General features: G+C 39.7%; 1 protein-coding gene across 4 annotated transcripts; it reads right to left on the bottom strand.

The window, feature by feature from the left end:
- Positions 1-255: 255 nt before the first annotated feature.
- On the bottom strand, positions 256-21,242 carry LOC108623847 (large neutral amino acids transporter small subunit 1). 4 transcript variants are annotated; one of them, XM_018022680.2, is made up of 12 exons: positions 17,197-17,592; positions 13,512-13,759; positions 12,923-13,169; positions 7,903-8,028; positions 6,715-6,853; positions 6,055-6,178; positions 5,786-5,986; positions 5,498-5,572; positions 4,951-5,110; positions 4,796-4,888; positions 4,531-4,586; positions 256-3,907 (listed from the first exon to the last, which is right to left on the bottom strand). In XM_018022680.2, the coding sequence occupies exons 1-12, from the start codon at positions 17,216-17,218 to the stop codon at positions 3,905-3,907; spliced, it is 1,494 nt and encodes a 497-aa protein (XP_017878169.1). In that variant the 5' UTR covers positions 17,219-17,592; the 3' UTR covers positions 256-3,904. The 4 variants fall into 4 exon arrangements, with proteins under 4 accessions (XP_017878169.1, XP_017878168.1, XP_026668415.1 ...); XM_018022679.2 differs by lacking the exon at positions 4,531-4,586 and having other exon boundaries at positions 17,197-17,597; XM_026812614.1 differs by lacking the exons at positions 256-3,907; positions 17,197-17,592 and adding an exon at positions 20,776-21,242 and having other exon boundaries at positions 3,914-4,586.
- Positions 21,243-23,557: the final 2,315 nt, after the last annotated feature.

The raw sequence follows: 23,557 nt of genomic DNA, 5'->3' as shown, positions 1-23,557 counted from the left end.
GTAAGCAGTTTTTGGCAATAAACGAAAATTTAGAAAAATCTGGGAAGGTATAGATAGGGCAGCAGGGCTATTTTAATAAAAGACTCTGTAGAAGTATGGGTTTATTTTGGAACGTCTAAATCTAAAAAGAAAAACTACAATGCACAAGGGATATTCTCTTAATTAAATTACAAATTTCATTCTGTATTTTACTAGCACAATGAGCGATAGGATTGCTTAATCTGATGATAAGGGACAAGAAAGTGGGTTTTAAAATATTTTGAACAACAGTATATTATACAATATAATATATTGTCACAGTTTGCTCGTCCCATAAGATCTCTCGTTTCCTTTCTCTCTCATCTAAATAGATCCTAAGCTACTGCTTTTCATGTTGTTTCTTTTCTAATCGTTTCCATTCGTTTCGACAAAAATTTCTGTCTAAGAATCATAGACGTGGTTGCAGCATTTTTATTTCACAATACTCTTTAATCATCTGTTGTTATTGTAAATTACTTTTTATAATTCTTCTAATTTCTTCTTCTACAAGATTTATTTTTATACTTTTCATTATCTAGTTCTCCTATTTTTATTTTTACATCGTGTAAAGAAATTTCATACTCGTTATGTACAATATAAAAATAATACCGCCTTCTCTTTCATTGCACTTCTAATTCACGAACGAGTGCAAGAGTCTAGAGAAAAACGACGCAACCACGGTCCATCGGGAATCGGAATCGAGACTGTTTAAGATTAAAGTGTTCAAACAGGTTCCTCCGCTTCTTTTTCGTTCTCTTCGCAAACCATTTCAAGTACGTGCTAGTATTACGCAAACATAAAAATATAATTAAAAAAAAGCCGAATTTTGGCGAACACTTCAACGCTCTCCTCTTTTACCTTAGTTACTCCTTAATACTTAATTAGTATGTAGATGCTTATTGTCACGTGTGTCAGAGTGCCTATTAATGCTCTCGTTGTAGAAACATACAATAATTCATGTTTGCCTCTAATATCAAATTATTTAAATCATTTATAAAATTATTTAAATTATTCAGAATCTTAGAATTTTACTAATCATATTATCAATAGGCTTCAGATTTAAGAGAACGTAATTCACTTTAAATTCTTCAACTTTTCACATCTCTTCTGATTTCAAAGAACTTGTATAAAGTATTTGAAATATCACAACTATCTGCTCGATTTTCTAAATATGTTTGTAAAGACTATCTCAGGATCGATAGGCCATGCATCGATAGACACCCTGATCACTGTTTCTTTTTTTTTTTTAATTGTTTGACGTGAATAATGAAATGTATTCCATAAAGAATACAAACACATAGTTAAGACGGGAAACCTCAGTTTAATCATGATGTAGAGTTTTGACGATTCGTCCTTTTCGTTATAATAAAATTACATAAAAATTAGAAGTAAAGTATTGTCTGAATCAGTCCACAATTAATACTGTTCTAATATTTCGGTATACTGAGCATCGCTGGTTGGAAAAAATGTTGAGCATACAGCGACTGTTTGAAATTTAAAATTTCTCCATTTCCTTATCCTTCGGAAAGGATAACGATAGACGAATCGCCATGATTTGCGAGCTCCGATGAAAGTAATTAAATTATCATGAATGCTATGTATGGACGCAACAGGACATTTCTGCAATTAATCAAAATCGGGTCCCGGAAGAAAACGCTTTCTGAAAAAATATGTTTTTGGTCCTAGAACAATTTTCGATATGCTGAAATTTCATTGAAAATTTCCGTAGGCTTCTGTTCATTGAAAATCTTAATACGAGATTTGCCTCACGGGTCGTTTTCCTTCTTTTGCAAGAAGGAAAATTGTGTGGAGACAAGTTTTAAAAAATGCGACAATAATGCAAATATTTTAAGACTAATAAAAAGGAATGTATATAAAAATGACGGAAAATTGTGATGTTCTTTCGATATGTCAGGATAGTCAAGCAGACTGTATAATTGTCGCATCACACTTCGTATCTTTAAAAATGATTACACCCGTGAGAAAGAGAATATTGTAATCGAGAAATCCGTGCGTCAACAGTCGGTTTAAAAAAAGTGGCATTAAAGATCGAAACTGACTACGACTCGAATAACTACGATAAATAAAAATCACAACGCGTGAGCAATGACGTTCATTGCCGATGAGGATGAGATAAATCGTTAAGTCTTAAAAGGTTCGCACTTGATCAATTAAATTACAAGACAATCTCGCGAGCTGCCTGACGTTCCGCTCCTTTCATTTTCCTCTGACGTTTAATAAATAAGGAAAACTTCGTATCTGTTGGATTCCGTAACTTCCTCGTTGCACAGTCCGCAATTCTCAACGTGCATCTTGAGGTCTTAATCAATTTACTGTTTCTTTATCATTTACAAACAGTTGTTTCTCTGATTCATTGTAAACGTTGAATATAAATTAGGAATAAAGTGTACAAAATTTCGGACAGTTAAGATGTCGATGAAAAAATTATGTCAATTTCAACATCATGGTAATGTTATAATTTTGTACGAAGCCATAAGCTGCTCTCTTGATCTATTCAATTGTACCCCATATATTTTTCATCGAGTACAAAAAGAATGGTTTTACATGTAAAATAGTTAAGGTTGTATGAAGTGAGAATGGGGAGACCTGGCCATGAACGGTCAACTAATTTTCTAATACCACGAATCTAGCATAATGAAACACGCAAAGTATCTAAAACTAATTATGGTAAAAATTTATAAATTTTATTCTGTGACATTATTCTATAAGACGAAGATTAAAATTCATACCATGCACGGTTGAAAGAGAATCTTCCACGATATTTTACAACATATCTCTTAGACATTCACCCCGCACGCATACATGACAAAAGAAGAAGGAATGATAAAAAGAAACAGGGATACTAGGAAACGGACTAAAATTGTCTTAAGAATCTTAGATTACACTTAAAAAAGTATAAAAATCCTAAATTCGTACGGTCGTAAGCTTGCTCCGTGTCGCACGAACGTGCGACGAAATTATCGACAACTTAAATCCGCGCTCGAAGATCTGAAGAGAATCGAACGAAATAAACTCGTCTAGCCAGAGTCAGTCGACTGACTGTCTGTTCTTCGCTTGATTCGATGAAGAATCGAAAATCTCGCGATTCTATTGTATACGTTTATGATGCACGCGCCAACAACAGTGGCAGTAAAACACGATTATTATATTATGCGATCGAGTGCCAACACGTTGCGATATTTCCACCCTTCGTTTCTCTAATTACCCCCCGTTTTATAACGAATCGAAATTTACGGACAGAACGTGAATTGTTTTAAGTCAAACGCCGTGTTAATAAATAAGCTAGAAACATTCTATAAATTAAAATATCTATTTCTAGTCGAAAGTTAACATCGAAATGCTCGAAACGAAGGGTCGAATCACGAGAATGGAGTTGATGCGATATGCGATAAAACGGATATAGTAACAATAAAATGTCTCTGTCAAGTTATCAGAGAGATTTGAATGCATTCACGTGTCCAGCGAAGATTTGCGTTTTTTTTTATGTTAAAATACATTCTTTTTCTTGTGGTCATTATCTTCGCTGGAGCCGATGATCGATTGCCGCGAAAATTTTAACAAGGATGACATTTGAATAGCAGAATCAGCTAACTATTTACTGGCAGGCGTCCTAATTCGATATGGCTGCCTCTGATCAGGACGTCTTTCACCTTCTCGTAAACGACGAATATTATTACTACTCGAAATCGAATTCATCGCGTATTCCTTAAACGTTTTCCGAGTGTCTTAATAATATACATCTGATTCTTTCGTGGCTGGAAGTCATCGTTGCGAAGACTAAGAACCATTCAGAGTGTGGTTTAAACCTGAGCGGGTTTCGACTTGCCAACGGCCAGTATTATCTTCTGCAGGAACTTCGTGACGCTTACTGTGAACAACAATTTTTAAATTCAATCTCTCGGTCTCCCTTGAATGTTCTAGAGAGGGGAGAGATCAGTAATAGATGTAAATGTTATTACGCGACGTCGTTAAGTCGCGACATAAACTCAATCTATCGGTTTAACTAACGACAACACGCTTTAAGTCGTATTAAATGAGCAGTCGGACTCTTCTGGGTAATTAGCTCTGTGATTAGTGACACTTGAGTTACAATCTTTACGGGTGCGCCATTAATTAACAGCACTGTACGAGTCAGTGTGCGTGGTGCTGATCATGTTGTGAGTGCAGCATGCAAACGTAAAGTTGAACAATGTTTCAGCGAACTTAAGTTAAAGCATTGTTCGTCAAATGTAATTTACTGAACGGTGAATGTGACCGAAACATCGTGTCACGTTTTCTTCTGACGCGATTCTTGTATGAAGTTAGAGAACTAAAATATTTGATGAAAGATAAGTCTGTACAGTGCCGGTGAAATATCGAAGAAAGTAATAATCTGCATGCATAATGATCGAGGAGGAAGAAGCATTTCAATGAGAAAAATGAACGATTGATAAGCATGCGTGATATGAAAAGAGTTAAATTATGTCATAGTGTATCTTCTCTGTTTTGAACCTTAGTCTTTGGTCCGACGACTACCATCATCTTCTGCAATGTTTTGGTAACGGCGCCTGCGGGAACAGATTGTTGTTAAACGGAAACGAAACATAAAAATTTAGTAAAAATAAAAATTAATAACTTTATGGGTTTAATAAAATTCAGCTAGTCTTTGGTCGAAACTGGATCAAAGAGGATAATACGAAACTCAAATATTCTTTCTGATCGACAAATCAATACTTCTTTATTATTAAATGAAGCTTGAATTGTAATTTGTACTTACCGACTCCTTTTTGAAAGAACTTCGGCTTATTTTTCCACACGACGAATACGAAGTACACCGGTATAGACGAGAGGATCATCAAGCAACCGTACCCTGAAAAAGAATCAGTTCTCAATTATCTAATTAATCTTAAGGAGAGGATTTTTTTTATTTACCTGTTTCCACGGGACTAGCGTACATAGGCACGATCGTTACGAAGAGGGTGGCGAGAATGTAAATTACAGGGAAGAAAAGGTTCACTCTAATCGGCCTGAGCAAGTTCGGTTGCGTCCATCTGAGCCACGGTAAGCAGAGAACAGATACGCCTATGCTCAACTGCAAAAAATTATCGGTCAAAAGTGAGTAGTTACATTTTATTAATTCCTTGATGATTAAACTACAAGATGTCGTGACAAGGTCAGGCGATGTGACAAGATAGTCGCGTTTACGATCCGCTATAAAGTCGAATAATACGTCCATATAATGAAAAATAATACAATGAATCTATAATATGGAATTAATTAGAGACATCGCGCGAAGTACTAAACCTGAATAATGGTTTTGATTCAATGCATTTCTTGAAACGAGAGACAATTTTTAGCGTACTGTGAAAACAATTTCTATCATTGTTTCAACGAATCGAACAAATAACTTTTAACGATTACGTTGGATGTAAACCGATAATGATATAAAAATAGAATGTATACAGTGGAAGTCACATACCCAAGTAGCGAAGCCAACGTAATTGATGAGAGCGAAGATATCGGAAGAGCAGAGGTACACCATGGATAACAGAGCCTGTAATGGAAATGAAATTTCAATCGTTTCAATGCTGCTTACTTTTCTCAATCCTTTAGTGTCAACAGTGCTCTTAAAGAATCCCGTTTACTTCGGAGGATAAATAAGAGACCGCAATTCGATCCGAGAATTGCACAAACACTTTTCTAAACGAGTTCTAAATTAATTAGAACGGCATTCGAGTGGTAAATTAATTGGAAAGTCGTTCTGTACCATGCAGAGGACGGCCGGCGTAGGGGTGAGCCTCGAAATTTGAATCATTGTCAGTATCTCAGGCATCTGGCCCTCGCAGGCGCCGGCGTAAAACAGCCTCGAGGACGTCAGAAGAATTCCGTTGACGGCGCCAAACGTCGACAGGGCCACGAACACGGGTATTACCCACGCGAACATACCGAACAGACGATTCGCGAATGTCTGTAAAAATATTCTTTATACGACCGATTCAGATTTGTAAATTTTCACTGGAGCGAAAGCCAACTTACCACCGCGACAGCTTCGCTCCCGAGAACCTCCACCGGACTCAACGTCGTGTAAAATGCCACATTTGCGAAAACGTAGACAAGAGTAACAAGGATGCATGAGATCCCAATGGCTTTCGGCAAATTTCTAAAGGAATAAAAGAAAATACAATATTGACAGTCTCGGATTTGATTTACACAACTGGGATTTTAGTTTGCGGCGGACGGAACGAGAACTCGATGGAAAATTTGCTGAGTACTCAAAATATTTGACCCTAAATAGTTCTTTGTACGCGGAGTAAAGAACCTCGGTTGACCTCGTGTCCAAGTCAATAAAAGATTTACTACGACCCTCCACAGCTTCTTAATTAATAGATACACAATACTGGCTGTTGCAATCGCTGTCAATCATTGCACGAGACTCCGCCCGAGTCCGTACACGTTTTGTTTAAATAATTTTCACGCTGATTCTGAAAACCGCATCGATAACATTTATAATTACAAAACCGATCTCTTCAACCTTCGTTCTATTTATTAAATAGAAGATCTTGCAAAAATAATAATTGCAAGTATACTTCATGCATTATCACCTCAATGTGTATATCATAGCAATTTCCATTGTACGTATATTAAAGCCGCGATATTTTTTTAACCGTTCAGTGAAATGACTTATCAGCAGCTTACTTGACAGGGTCCTTCAGTTCCTCGATGATGAAATTCAAGTAGTTCCAACCGTTGTAAGCGAACAGTCCCGAATAAAAGCTGAGTGCTATCGACGTCACTTCTGTGTTCGTGTTTTCGAACGTGAAATGCTCCGTGTGCCCTGCAAAATACGGATGAAAGTGATCGATCAGCCATCGTTAGCCATTCCGAGGAATGCGTCCATACACATACGTTTCGCAATGTTCCAGGAGAAACTGCCACGACGAGCTAACGGAGCTAACGAACTCCCGAGTGTAGAATTTAATTAAAAATTTAATGGATCGTAATTAGATATGATAAAAAGAAACTGGAACGTCGTAAACCCGCGCGTGTCTCTCGATCTTCCTTCTTCGAGTTTGCAGTAAATTCTCACGCTGGTTGAAATCAAAAGGAGTTCTCAGGTCGATAATTCAATCGTACGGAGTGCCATTCGAGCGCAGTGAATAGGTCAATTTAAGCGATTTCTTGCACGGGCACCGCACCGGTGCGCTTCGAATCGTCCTTAAAGCGCCCTTAACCCACCTTTTTGATTGGGCAAATTGTCTCGTCCGGCAAGTGAAAAGACGCCTAACGGTCTTACACTGGCTCTGTCAAGGGTGGTGTGGGTGGTGTAACATTAACGCGAGCTTCCGCGAGTTCTTGCTCAAGAAATTGCCGTCGAGCTTATTGCGTTTAACTCGAAACAAACGATGGGAACACTCGACACGGGAACTATATACAGCTTTTACGCTTCCGTTCGCAAAGTTTCACGTCCCACGTTCGCACGACAGACTTCGAGATTAGATCGCGAGTCGAGTGACAAACAGTTTAATCGTCTTGAAGAGCATCAGAGATAAAAAAAATTGTTCTAATTAAATGAATGAAACCGTAGAAAATTGTAAAGCTCGCCGAAGCTCGTCGAGCCACTTTTTTTTCCGTCCAAAGAATTCCTGGAATATCGATACAATTTCTAACAGACCGTTCGAAGAAACTCTCTTCTTTATTAACAATGACGGGGCGAAAATGGAACTTTCTTGCCTCTCCCGGATCACAAAAGAAACTCAATTTACACGGAGAAAGTCGAGTCGACGGCGAACAGCTCTACTTTCGATATGGTTTCACCTTTTTATATCGAAAAAAGAATGAACCTATCCTAAGCAGAAGATAAACTGCAAGAGTCATTGAACTCACCAGTGAATAGTTGATAAGCCCCGGTGAAAATGATAATGAAGAGGGCCAGCAGCTTCGCGTACGTGAAGATGTCCTGCACTCTCGTCGCCCATTTCACGTCCCAGCAATTAATGAACGCCAGGATACCTAAAAAAAATTTATCAAACAAACGTCCGTCAGTCGCGATAAGTAAATTCGTAGGCGTTGATTAATTCCCACTCGCGTTAAATTAGATTTACTGATCAGCAGAATTAATCAGAGAAGCCAGTGAACGCGTTCTTTCTTAATAAATCAAATGCACCAGCACGCTACGATGCCACGCGACTATCAATTTACCAAACTCTCATGTTCATTATATTACAGTCTGGTTGATAAACGTTAATCACAAAGACGATTACAACGAACGATGCACGAACACGTGCACTTAAGTTCCGTTTACCATTATTCACCGATCAAGATATCTCACGGAATTTATGTTAAGTTTTTGTTAATCTTAATCTTAGATCGAACGCTAAATGTAACTGGAGTGAGGCTATTAGAATGCAGACAGTAGAAGCAACAACGTTTCTACAGAAAAGTGCTAATAAAAAAAGTATCGCGGTCGAATCGAGAACAAAGGAGATTAGGGTAGATAAACGCACTATGCACTACTTGTGTTACCCTAGTAACAACAATGTCGTAACTGGATGGTACTCGAGTAAAACGAACGACTCTTGTCTCGAATATGTCTAACCGTTTACGCACCCTGTACGCACTTAAGTAGTCAGCGAACTATTCATTTGCACCAGCGAACTAGTATAGAGCCGCATTTTATTGCGCGGAACCGGTCGCGTACAGGTCACAGTCAGAAGCTAGCGTTTCAGACTAATTGGCACCAGTCCAACCATGACGGCGACGTTAGGGGTGGAATCGACCGTGGATGGCTATCGACCTGCTCGTTGGCAAACGGGAAAACAGGTGCTCTTCGTATCTAGCTTAATAGTCATAGCCAGGCTCGAGCCTAGTTTCAATATTGAGCGAACGTCTGATTCGTTAAATAAAATATTAAAACCGCGTTATAGACATTCCGTATTAGGGGAAATTGTAGCGAAAGGAGGATTTTACATTTAGACCTACTTTTAATGCCGTTCGTTCAGTGCGCCAATGTTCTGACGCAATCGGCAAGACATTTTGCACTTTCAATGTCCCATGACTCTCTTTAAAGTGATTATGTGACTGTTTTACGTACGATACATGCACGCAGTTTCAATTGCACTATAAAAGTATTAAACTGGACACAATTACGTTTTAATAAGCTTGCAATTTCTAACTAGCCATGAAGTGAAATTAAAGTTCAGTAGCTTCAAAAATCGATGAGCTTAATTTACATATTTTATTTCGAATCGAGAGCGTTCCTTGAAAGTATTTACTTTCGGTTGACCTGGTAAATGAAATGTCGAAATACCATCGAAATGGACAATGAATTCGTCCTGGTAGGGAAACGCGCGTTCTTGCACGGTCAGGAAAAAAGGATTCCACCTTGTCCTTGGCTTGTTAACGAAGAAAAGCAAGAAATGTCTGACGCAACATCGCGAAGAATATCGCGAGACTTTCCGCCCTTCCCCCCCCTCGACCGGCTGTTCCTCCTTTCTCGGCTCTTCGCTAGTGCCGTCTTTCGCAATTCGAGTCCCTTGTATAGTTTTCGCGACGAATACGCTAGGAATTACGATGGAATCGTCCGAGTTCGTAGGACTTAGGACGATTCCATATTTATTGCAAATTAATCAAGTCATTTTTTAAATTATGGTAATTAGGGTGATCATCTCGTAATTACAAATTATATTGATAAATTCGTATTGTTTATATTATATAATATCAACTGTCAGAAGCTTCTTATGAATTAGAATACGTTTCGTCGACCAGGTGATATATTGTGATAAGATGAGAGCGAGCGTCTTGAGAGTCCCGTTCTTAAACATCACTTCCACTTCTTTTGTCTGCTATCTTGATTCCTCTTCGCTCACCCCGGGAGCCCCCTTCGACGAATTATGCTGTTGCGGCCGTCAGTTGACACGTTATTAGAAGATTACGTTTAATCGCAATGGGACGTGATTGCTGGCGCAGCCTTTTCACTCGGTATTGACCGCCGCCGGCGCGTCCTCCGGCGACGCCAGGCCCGATCGAATCGTCCGCTGGCCGATATATCGATGCTGCTCAGGTCTCGGCCGATGTCAATGCCTTCTTTTCGCAGCGCAGTTTATCTCTTCAAGAATCACAACGGCAAAAACGGAATACGCTTTCTTTTGTTCTGTTGTATGATTAACGATTGAATTAATGATTACGATTAAGTATACTTGGCGCGTCGAGAAAAATCGTTTAAAGATGTGACGTGCATGTGCGACGATACTGCTGTGATACGAGTAACGTCATGCTAAATCGACTGGATTTCCCTTGGACTTAATTATTGATCTTCATCAACTGTGCTGTCTTATTCTGGGAATTCATCTTTATCTGCAACACTATTACAAGTGGCCTCGATGAAGTAATGATAGAAATAAAGCTCGACGAAGAAAACTGGACAGTCGAAAAGGCGAGACATTCATGACTCCTTCAAACTTGTTTCCTGAACTCGCGATTAAAGATTGAAGCGAAACTCAGTTCCAAGATAATTAAAGGATAAGAACGCGGAATCTGTAATGATCTGACTTTGTAAGAACTGTTTCGAGACCGAAAGTGGTTTCGCGTTCTTCCTTTGCTTCTCGGAAATTAAACGGAACTCGTTTCCTTCGCGCCATCGGAAAATCCGATTCGCTGTTCCAGCCTCTTACATTCATCGTGAGACAAGGCGCGGTTCTGGCGAGATTCGCTTCCGGTTTGCCAGGAAATTACGCTCACGTGATTGTAATTAAGTCTGCTAATTAATCTTAACGAAAAAGTATGAGAAGATCAAGTTGGGATTAAAATCCAGCTTGCTGTCAACGTTCGACATCGAACGAGCCACGTTGAAGGGCGTTTGTTAAAAAATTTGCAATATACGCAATTGCTTGAAACTGCATTACGAAACTTAGACGACGCATACCTTTCATTAAGCAAGAAATCGTGAGACACGTTCCGCAAACGAAGCGAAACAAAGTTATTTATGTTTTCCTCGTCCGTCGCGAGCCGAAGCAATCGAAACGCTTTGTTCGCAAGAAAATTGAATAAAAGAATGAAATATTTTTGCCAGCACGTACTGTAAAATGATATTATAAGGCGGAGGTTTTATGGCGGAAGGACACCGGCGACCGCAAGAACGCGATACCGTCTCTGTGGTCGTTCCCTGTGATCCCCGAAAAATACGTTTTTTCCGCTCGTCCTGCGGGATCCGATCGACTAACGGTATTCCTGTTCGCGCGGGGAAAAACGGAACGCGTTTCATACACACAGAAATTATTTTTGTTCTGTTTTCCCCTTCTTGTAGTTAGATTTTCTGCAGGTTCAAATAAATCCGTACTTTCACAGTGTTAGGAAATAGCCTAACGGGAGTCTGGAGTCGAGGAGAAGCGGCGTATGCAGAATAATGACACGATAAATAATTTCCGGCCGCTGAAATAATAAGCAAAAACGAAACTGAAGCCTAAGATAAAATCCTTGTAGACATTTGTTCTCATTGAAAATGGAGAAAAACAGTACGTGATTTCATGACACAATTTCATTACGTTACTCGGCCTAACGTAACGTGTTTCCCTCAATGATTCATGGCATCACGGAAAGTCCGATTGTTCCGGCACGATACTTGATCGTTCGAGATCATTTTTTCAGCGAATAGCGTACCGAGCAAAAAAAGAAACGGAACGTTCTTACGTGCAACGTAATAGCACATTTGTTCGCATAAAATATTAGCAAACGCTCGAAGGTCATCGTCATTGCTTGCGATTATTGCAAATTCCAGCTCGAACCGGCGTTTCGCCATCGATCAGCCGGTAACAAATGTTTGATTAACTCTGATGTATTTCGGAGGTAGAATTACATCATCATAAATTTTAAATCAACGTTTCATTTCAAAGCGTCTCCTTGCTTTGTATTGTCTGCGAAAAATGAAACGGTAGATAACAATCTAACAAGATATTGATTGGCAATCGATCGAACTCGAAATAATTGAAATCCCACTTGATTAATTCTTGGACGACGATGGGAGGCCAAGATTTCCCGGAGGATTTATTAAAAAGAGGGAACAACGTTCTTCCGAGTCGCCATGGGACGTACTATCATTCGAGAGAAAAACAGGGAAACTAGGTTCCAAGGCTAGAATTATTAAGGGAATTACAAATTGTTCGCGTAACAAGCCGCAGCATTTAGCTTCTCGAAAGCTTTCCGAAGGACGGCATCAACAATGAGAAATTCTCCTCTGTGGAAGAAATGACCAAGGACGAGGCGAGGATATAAATCCGTGGACCATTAGGATATTACCGATTTCTTCGAACAGAAGAATTCTAAGGAGTCAAGAATAGCTGCACGTAATTCGTTCCCCGGAGAACACCTTGACTTGTGTACTTCGTCTCTTATAAATCTTCAAGTTTCCCACGGAGTTTTAATAAATATTTTCTAAGAATTAAAATAGTACATTCAACGAACTCTCATATCTTACAATTAAAAGAGAAATTATGAAAGCTCCTCTTTAATACGACGTATTTATTTTATATTACATTTATTAGAACGGAAGTTTAAGGACCGGCGGTATATCAATGGTTGCCCGGAGAAATTAATTCGTACGAGATTGGTTAAAAGGAGCCGAGTCAAGAGGTGGTTAAAAAGATGAATAACAATAAAGTAGAGGGAAACTAATTTGATTAGTCGAGGCTGGTCATGAATGACAACGGAGGAGAGACATTCAATTTGCGGTGGACAGTCTCTATGGTGTTCTTGGAACAATCTTAAAATCTGATCGTTCTCAGTAGAGGTTTCTAACGTCGCGTCAATTAACCGGAGCCTCGAAGCTTAATCTTCGTGAGAATAAATAATCCTCTAACAAAGATTCTACCAATCTTTATTAAGATATATAAGAAGGAAAGTAATCACTCACATATACAGCATGCCGCGAGTATCCTCGTGGCGTCGTCCGGGGGTGTGCAGTCCGGGAACAGCGGCTTCAGCACGTAAACGCTGAAAGTCAAGGCCACGATGGCTTGGCTGCAAGGCCGCACTATCATACACTCAACCCAGAGCCTGATGAACGCCAGGAAAGGTCCGAAGGTCTCCATGATGTACGCGTAATCGGCGCCTGACTTTCTGATCATGCAACCGAGCTCCGCGTAACAGTACGCGCCTACCTGTCGTGCAACCAACGAGCAATCGCTTTGAAACGTGGCTACTCAATAAATTAACATTTATAAGACTTTGGAACCGATCAACAAATTGAGAACAGCTAAGATGGAGCAAAATCTTTTCATACATTACATAATTTTCTGCTTGATCGTTGGATCTTTCGTATCATTTACGAAACAGATTGATCGGGTTGAATCAGACTAGATTACAGACTGAATTACATACTGAGAATATCATAGCTAGATGACTGGTCAAGGAATAGATCTAATGGTAACGGTACGCCGTAGTTTCATGTGTCTTAATAAGTGGAACAGAAACAATCATGAATTCGCGTGAAGAGAACCTACCGTGGAGAAGATGCCGGAAGCTGTCCACACCAGAAGACTCGCGTTCACGCTCCCCGTGTTCTTGAGCACGCCGGTCGGGCTAACGAATATGCCAGATCCAATAATGGATCCCACGATCACGGTGATGCCGTTCAAGAGGGACATCTTCGCCTCGAGCTTGATCTCCTCGTTGCCTTTGTCGGCGGTCGGAACCGGGTCGTACGGCCCCTTCTCGCCATCCTTGATGCTCCCCGACTTCGACATCCTCCCTGAAACGGAAACGATAAGAAGAGACCATTTAACAAAAATCTACTTAGAATAAAGAAGCAACTGCACATTAAGTTTTTTCCTAATTTACTTTTTATCCTAATTCATTTGTACAGACAGTAACAATGAAATTGAGCCAGTTTGGGTTTGTGTTAGTTTCCCCTAGGTTACCTGATTACTGCTTAACGCGGTTGAAAATGTCGTCTGTCAGAGTTCGGAACAAGAGTGCTCCCAAATTATGGAAAACGGGCTAAGATATAGGTTTTTTGGTTTACGTGGTAGGGATTAAAATTTGTATGGTAGAGTTATCAGGGTGAGTATTTGGGGATGATGTAGCAAGGACAGGGTTCAGAAATGATGCAGCGAAGATAGGATAACATTTGCAAATATGACTCAAAGAGTAAAGGAGAAGAGAAAGCGACGTGTCATTTGGTATACAACACAGCTATGATGATTTAAATAACGTGCAGTTTGCCAAAAACGTACGGTCCTTCGCGTATGTCTTAGAGATTTCTATGCGGTATGCAATGTGTTAAAAGTGGAAATGCAATACATCTTGCGCAACCAATGATGATAACAATTCTAACATATAATTAAAGATGATGATAACAATTCTAACTTATAATGGAGAACGATATTAGAATTCTTATTTTGGTAGACCTTGCGTATACGTAAGCTCGTGATGTTTTGTTATCGTTTTGCAAACTCTGTTCTAAATGATAATAAGCAATTGTGAAATCGCCAGTATATGTTCGATATTTATCTATCGAATGAATAATTTAGCAACGGAAAAGTTCTGAACCTTTCAAGTGTCCTACTTTTCCGCGACTGCCGACTCGAAGTCGAAAACGGCACCTGTTGATCAATTCGACGGTTCATTCGAAATAAGGAAACACGGAATACATGTGATATTTATACCGTCTAACACTTGCAATTCCTACGCTCCATAACATTAAAGCAACAGTTCATGAAGAACAGAATCGGAAACCCTTGTTATCAGTAAACTGTGCTTTTAAGCAAGAAGCTTCTCCACAATTTCCATCATTCCACCCTCCTGAATAATGTATTTCTGTAAGAAACGGTACGACGCTTGTAGCTAGCCTCCATTACCCGATTCATCTTCAGACTCCCTACTCGTCTACCCCATTGCCGTTCCGCAAGAGAATAAAAAGAAAACGAGAATTCTGTCGATATTTAATAAAAAAGATCGAACATTAGCTGTTATCATAGATTACGTATATTATGCTTGAATTATGACATTAAAGGTATTTTTTTTTAACGAAGTTATCAATGTCTGAACCGTTAGATTTGTGACGTAAACGTCTTGTCGTTACTCTTGCTGAAAGGCAAAATTTATACTCGGTCTTGACGTACACGTTGATAAGCAAATTGATGTAAATATATTCTCGTTTGATAAAACGGCTTCCAAGCTCGCCGAGTTTCCTGGTGCAGGTGGAGAACTCGTTTACAAAAGTAAATTAAATAGTTTCGTCTGTTCAGACAGAAACTGGACAAAATCATGTACGACAATCGTTCGTCAGTAAAGATTAAAACGTGCGATAAGAAATTGCAATTTTATGCAAAAAAACTAGTTACGTTTGGATACTTAACGTCCGTCCGCGAAATATGGTCTGTCGTTTAAAGTTTGCAAACTTAAACTAGTTTGCAGAGGAACGGAATTTTTACCAATCGATTGCGTCACAGATATGTTTCTTTCTTTTAATGGAAATATACTCCTTCGCGATCTCCGAATTAACCAATAGAAGTCGCGAACGTAAGCACACGCCTTTCTATCACCTCGACGGCCTTTCCAATGTCGTTTAATCGCCAGAAACTCCTTCATCATCAATTAAGAATGCTGTTCTTCGTGTGTCTGATAACTCAGACATATTACTGTTCGAATACAAATGATAAAATTATCATAAGTATAACAGGTGAACAGAATCTATTGCATCTATTACGAACACAGTAGTTCCCGATTGCAATCATTTCACATTATCATACCCAACTTGAAAACTCACTGAGAATGTTGGATCATTGTCGCACCACGCGACAAACGAGATTAAGGCCAGCGATCCTCTACAAATGCGAACGCAGTCATTTTCAATGAACCATAAATAAATCAGAATTTAATGCTTCAGGCAAACAACGAGACTGTTACTACAATGACTCGAACGTCGACAGTTCCTTATTTAACTAACGCTTACCTCATTTACGCACAACCGAATGTTGCACCTGATTTTCCGATTTTAATTAAAAACTAGCCTTGCGTGCACAGCTGCGTTCAACAGTTGGTTCACAGGCGAACCCGGAAACTCGGTCATCGATACACTGACGGATTAAACAATAAATAAATTTAGTAATGCAGAAATCGAAGTCTTGCCAGCAATCTTACGTATGCTGTTTCTTGTATTCTAGAATCGGTAAAGATCGACTAATCGCGTTAAAACGTAAGAACACGCCTTTCTACCACCTAACGAATATGTTCAAATGTGATAAACCAGTTCTTAATCCGTTGGAAAATTTTATTCCATCGTTCACGTTGGTAATTTAAACACCGGTTAACACGAATCCTCCAACTGCTTAATAACCGAGTCTGTCGTACCACGTGGGAATCTACCGGCCTTTACCTCGCCTTCACCTTTAACTTTCCTTTTCTGTCAACCGTCTTTTAGTCCATCTGTGGCCACGAATGATTTTTGATAACGAATCTGTCTAATAATAAACGAATAAATAAAGAATCTGTCTAATAATAAACGAATAAATAACGAATCTGTCTAATGTCTATATAATAGAAATTAACTGTTAGACTTGTTTCAGCAAGATTAGATTTTATAGAATTATTCAGAATCTCGAATATTTAAATGAATTAAAAGAAATATTTGAGAAATTCTATTAATCATAATAGTATTCTTATTAATGACTTTTCTCTTAAGAATCTTCAATGAATGAAGCTAAAACAGGAACGACGATATAGAGAGAGACAAGAAGCAAGACGTGACATTAAAAGTACTCGCAGAACGGGTCGCAGTTTTTCTTGTAAACAGTCGCGATATCTTTGCTCCGATTATTTCACCGGCGAATATTTAATATCATGTTAATTCCACGGCTGACAGCGGTGTAACTCAAAGTGTCAATCACGCGAAGCCTCGAGAGGAAATCCTCTACTACAAGCTGTCGACGAGAAGTCGGAAAAAATTTTTTGCAAACTGTGTACACATTCACTTCAAACGAGCTACAGTTTCCTCTCTTCACTTTCAAATTCACATTAAAAAAAATCAACCGCCAAAAACGCGCAAGGAGAATAAAATTCACCAAAGAAGACACATGGAATAAAGGTTTATTTTTGCAGCTTTGAAATCGATTTGAAACGAGATCGATCCTCGGGTATTCGTTTGTTACATACCCAGTTAAATTGCAAATTGATTCTGTGACATACCGAAAGTTCCGTATCCCACCATTTCTCTTGATCCTTGCTTATTGGACGTCGAGCAAACCGTTGTTTACACAAGGCACCAATATCAAAGGCACCAAGATCAGCATAAATCGTCGCCAAAGCGCGAGCAAACACAAACAGCAAAACGGTGCCGCGGACGCGAAGACATAGCGGAGGAAAATATCGCGTAGAAAGAGAACGGTTACGATCCTTTCACGTGTTTAGTACGCGGGATGAGGTGTAATTGCATCCATAGGCGGTCGCGACGCGTAATCGGAGCAAAGTATACTTATATCAGTGTCCGAGGGAGTTGACTTATCGACAGAGTTTCCCATCCAATTTTCTTCTCCGATTCATCCCGGTTTTATTAGTCAGCTTTCATGAATTCGTAGCGCAACCTATTTTTCTCCGCGACCACTGTGCTTCCTCCCCTGCCGCGTCGATATTCAATCGCAAGACGAACGTTTCTGCGCTCGCCGAGCTCGGGACGGTCCGCCGTCGATGAATTTGTAGTGACGTTTTTAGAATTATCAAGTCGAATCAATGACTGATAACGAGAAAAGGCGGTGATTCGCGTAGCGTAATCGACGTGATATTTGGCTAATTGGTCGTATTTCGCTCGTAGCGATTATGGCAATGAAAGGCTGAAGGTCCTATCGGCAAATGTTTCTTCCATATTTAGTCATATTCTAATCGATGACTTTTTCTGATGATAGCGTCGACCGATAACGAATACACGAGTTACGTACATGTATGACACAAACACGTTCGTATTTTTGTTTTATTAAGATCACTTCCTTAAACCGATCTGTGCACAGTTTATCGTCGTACTATCAAATATTTATCGACTATTTGTACAGCGCCGGATAAAACTGACCACACTACTTATTCAAAACCCGGGTGCGCGAGACGGGAGTACAATCGAATCCGATAAGTTCGATACCTGAACTCGACTACTTGTATTTACCTTTCTTTTCCCCTAAATTCTTGTTGCTTAACTCGTCGACCTGTCTAAATACGTGGAAGATAACCGAAGCGTATCTGGTCTCAAATCAAACACGGCGACTTGTTGAGCCGTAACGCGATCGACGCCCTCCGGGACTCGCGATCGATCACGGAGATCGAAGGGATGAAGAGCGACACGCAGCGCGGTGTCACGTGAGGCTCACGTACCGCGGTAGCGATCGCCGTGTTTCGTCTCGACATGATCAACTATCGAATTGCGTTTACTGTTTAATGTTTAGAGATAACGTTTTGTATACTGTTGAAGCACCTGATGAATTTTAGTCACGCGCGCAGATATATTCCTGATAATCTTTTTCTATCAGTACAATTGGCTGAGAAAACTGAAATGAAAATAGGAAGACAATTTTTTATACATATTTTATTGCACGCGTAATAGCATTTTCATCTTTTTATTATTATTTTATTACATTTTATATATTCCATGTTTGGCAAGAAAAACTTTCCTACGATTTCACGTGTTGTCTGAATTTCCCAAGGAGATTCGTTATTTTCGTAGGTAATAAATCATGGAAAAATCGGTAGGACAGTTCTGTCCCCTGGTACCCGGATAGGGGAGAACCTTCTTTAATTCGGCCTTCTAATACGACAGTCTGGCACTCGTACTGCTTCAACCATGTGCCTCACATACGCATCGGAGAATATCGCACACGTCTATTATACATAATAGACGGTTCCTTTTCATCTGGCCACGCATACGGGCGACAACTTCGTCCCAAACTTGCCCATAGACGATCTAAGAACCCCCTTTCATCGTGTACCGGTTCCATCCTTCGTTATTCTATACAGAATCGCGGACGAAGTACGTTCGCAACGCGTTTTTAGCTCCAGTTCGAATAAAAAGTATTTATAGCGATAGTACAAGCCACGAATTTCAAGGCTATTCCACGTCCTCGACATAGAATTGAAATCAAATCTCTTCACATCTGATACAAGATTCATTCTTCACATCAAATGACAATGAAAAATATCTATTGACTCTAACGTTAATTAACATAACAATTAAGTTCATTCTTGAATGAAGCGATGAAACCAAACATGTTTGGAGCTACTCTAATGTCGTTTCGCGCGGAAATTGAGACGATTGAATAAAAGATTTGACTCGTCCGGCCTATAACGGTCCGGTCTCACGTGCCACAGGGGAACCGAATTCCGACGAGTCTGGAGGCTCCCGAAACTTTCGTGGAACATTACGTCAGTTTTTATTGATCCTACACCTACGACGTCGCAATGTTCACCGGCTAACGGGAATGTTACCTGCACATAAGACTCCCATGAAAGATAACCACGCGATATCGATCCTTCCATGCGTTGCGGGTTAACGGAAACTTTTATTAAGGAATACCCAATTCACAACCAACGACAACCTAAAGTCCCGTTAGAAAGAACATTGCACTATGCGATGTGTCAACGTTACAATGGTTTAAAAAAGACATTCGCTCCTCTTTAAAAAAAAAGCAATTTGCGTTAATTAAGCGTTTGTACTTATAAGGCGTCTGTCCTTATCATGTCTGGTGTTTACGGTGACACAGCGACGAGCGTGACTACCTGTCAGAAATGGTAACTAAACGTGTTCAAATCACGCTTGGGATACGTATCGATCCGTTTGCAGGAAAGCGGCTGATTGTTGTGATAAGGAGCGAAGCGTACATACTTTGTAATTCTACACTGACGAATCGTTCCATCGAGTACAGAGCTACACGCAGCCGACTCCAAAATCCGTCCCCTCTAATTAGTCAGTATTGACAAATAATTACAGTCGATCACGCGCTCCTGTTGCGTCATTAACTACTAAAAACAGTCTGTTCAGTATGAGAAATTAATACAGAATTGTTATTGATAGAAATGATTTAGTTTATACTACAAGCAAACCCGATAATTATAAAAATCAGCAGAAAACGATCTAAACTTGATTCATGTTTGATGACAGAATGATAGGGTTTCTTAACGCAATATTCGCAGGGTGCGCTAACCGATGGAAGAAAAAGCCAGTTTCCACCAGCGTGAACATAGCGGCGCGGTGGCGGAGAAAATCAATAGGCCACGTGGGTCGCCGACCGGGTTTTCCGAACCCAGTTTTCGTTCCACGTTATCACCGATACAGAGAAGACGACCATCGCCGCGTCATAAAGAATATTTCGCGATTCGTTTAGACATTATAATTAATTAGTAGCGAAACATATGCGGGAGTTGTTTTCATTCAAATAATCATACAACTCCTTCGCGACGTGGTCTTATCGGACATCAGATGTAGCGTTCGAAACAGGAAATTCAAATCTGAATCCTACGAGAAATTGAATCCTGCAGTCTAATAAATTCCTTGTATCCTAAGGTACGAAATTTGTTTAGATTTTCCAAGACTTGCATAATATAATTGGCCACTCTAGCTGCTCAATTCCATTCATCAGTGAACGTCGCATCCTTTAAATGTTTTTAGTGACCTGACAATCGTAACTCCGATCACTTTTCATTCAATATTCACCACGTTCACGAGAACTTTCATGCGTACGTATCGGGCCGAGGAGTATGCATATAACGACCATACATAAAATCACTCACCGAGTAATCGGTCTTTATCCCGAGGAAATCGTTTGACCCTTGTATACGGCTCGTGCTCACGATTCTCACTGAATCACTGGTGTCTATTTCCTCAGTCGGCTACGGGTCACGGAGAAAAAAAATCACCGGGAGACGATATGTCCGGCGTGCACGCGACGGCCACCCTCAGAGCATCGTTCCTCGCAGCCTTCCTCTGATTCTTGCCACGGCTCAAGTGATCCGTTGGAAGCCGAGGGGCGGATGCGACCGTACACGATGGTGTGCGATCACCGAGAAGATCAGAGGAGCCACGAAACGTGCGGCACACTGGTCGAGCTCTGAATGACTGTCGTCGGACGTCCGTTCCGTTCGTGGGCTTCGCGTATTATAACGTGCGGCAAACGAGGGCCGGCGCATGTCGTCCGTCCTCTCCCTTTCTCTCACGCCGCTTCCCGTATTCTCTCGGTCCCTCCATTCGGTGGTGCTGTGTGCGCGTGTACCACCGCTGTCTATCCACATCGACAACGTATCAACCACGCCGAGCTACCCTAAGCTCTATCGACCGTTCTATCGGTCGTTCCTTCCCGACAATTATTACAATATCTGTCTCGAGATGGGCACGAGTTGGTGGCAGCCAAATTACGTGAAAACTCCTTAGCGGTTTGAACGCGTGGACGTGCCACTGCGCGAACATGCGTATTGATTGAACGGTGGTTGAGGCCTGGGGGATCGAAGGGTGCTGCTGCTGCTGCTGCGTTGGTAGTCGGCCCCCGCTTGTCATGCCGTGTCTCAGCAGCAATCGTGACCTGCGTCCAATGAATCGTTACAGTTAATACAAGCTTCAATTCGATTCAACGATTATAGAAATAAAGTTAAAAAACAGATTCCACTTTCAATTTTAGAATCGATCTAGCAATTTATATGTATAAAGCATAAAAAAAAGTTACATAAGTTTACACGTAGTGTTACCTCAAATACGAAATCAGTCAGTCATCTATAACTATTTTTAGCAATCATGAATACTAATAAGTTAATGTCAATTATGCTTACTTCACGTTGCCAATGATAAAGACACTTGGTTAATTTTAATAAGGATTTTACTTCGAGGAATATATCTATGACAAACGCTCAGATACACTTTTCAACTGTCTGCGTAAAATATTTGAACGATCTCACTTCATTAGAGGGAACTTGTCATTTTCACTATCTGCATGCTCGAGTTTTATCTTAGACAGACGATTAATGTTTCATTTAGATTTCCTCGCGAGAGGTCAATGAAAATTAAGGACGCCAGATTACCGAGCTTCAAAATGTATTTAAACCAACTCGAACGCGTCACACGTCGCTCATGTGATATCTCGTACACCTGTATGATTTCCACGTCAATCAGTATCGACCGTTATATTGACTGTCAACCGCGGGAACACATAATGAAATATACTTGGTCGGAAAGAAAAGTTGAATTTAGTTTAAGTGCCGAAACTCTAGTTAAATTTCGGTTATCTCTTTTTCAGTGCTAATTACTCTAAAGATTAAGTATTTCTTTTTTCTTTTCAATACTCAAGCGTGTTTAGGAAATACTTTTCGTTTTAAGAAACGTGCGAGGAGGAGGTTGTGAGTTGTTAGTAATTAGGGGAAAAAGGAAAGAGGCAAATAAGATAAGTTAAAATTCAAGGGTAGATTAAAATGTCCTTGACTACGGTAGACTTTGAGACGCACTGGCTGCACCGTACGATAGGAATTCAATTACGACGAGAACGGCGAAATTTTGGGTAGAATTTTTGTGAAAACATATTTTAATAAACAAAAAACTGAATTTCATTAAACAATATTATTTATTTCATTATATTTATTATATTTACAACATTAAAACAATATTATTTATTTCTCTGTATTCTGAACCGAATTGTTACTATATAAATATTAAAAATTTATTTACTTATTCAGAATTTATTTATTTATTTATTTATTTATTTATTATAAACAACTTCCAAAACCAGAAGGCAAGACAATAAAATAAATAAATAATAAATAAAATATTCTTAATCTGTCGTAAAACACTTTTTCATATTGCAATAGAGCGTAAACACTTATGAGATTCATCTAATCTTATATAGTCGAATTAAATGAAATTAAAATCTGACAATCCTTCGTTTAAAATCTACCGTCATTCATATGGAAACATAGTTGACAGTATTTATACGATATGTCGAATCAATTACGATAACCACGGAAAATCGTTGATCGATGATTCGATTTCAGCCGAAATTGCATCAACGTGCCGGCGATTGATAGATAAGTGATTGCATTACGCTTTGCCGCGACCGAGCATGCTTATTTTCGATGGTATGCGACTAAACCGCATCGCACGGAGCTGATTTTATGATAATCTACTTCCATCGTTTCCCATTAGCAGCACTTTTTCCATCTACTATTTACAATCTCCTGATCCAGATCACCGGGACTGTTAATGCAAAGATAAAATCCATGAATGAATTATACGAACATTTTCTAGCCGTTACGTTTAATGAATGAATTCGATTTACGTGGAACGTGACACGTCGCGAGAAAAGAAGCGAGTAGTAGGAACGAGATTAACGCAATTGGAGGATAATGGTATCGTGTAAGAAGGGGGAACACCTAGCGTCATTATAAGACGGTACGTGCTTTCCCAAGATTTTTCCCTCGAACTCGCGTTACTTCGTTTCTTGGATCGAACGTGACCGGAAGTTTCGCTCAATGGTTACGGAAATTAAACGAAGCGACATACCGAGGCGTCAATATAATATATTATAATAAATAC

This window comes from Ceratina calcarata, unplaced genomic scaffold, assembly GCF_001652005.2.
Source record: "Ceratina calcarata isolate Rehan_Ccalc_2016 unplaced genomic scaffold, ASM165200v1 scaffold291.2, whole genome shotgun sequence".
NCBI lineage: Eukaryota > Metazoa > Arthropoda > Insecta > Hymenoptera > Apidae > Ceratina > Ceratina calcarata.
The sequence above is the reverse complement of the archived record's forward strand: the minus strand, read 5'-3'. Positions and strand labels throughout refer to the sequence as shown.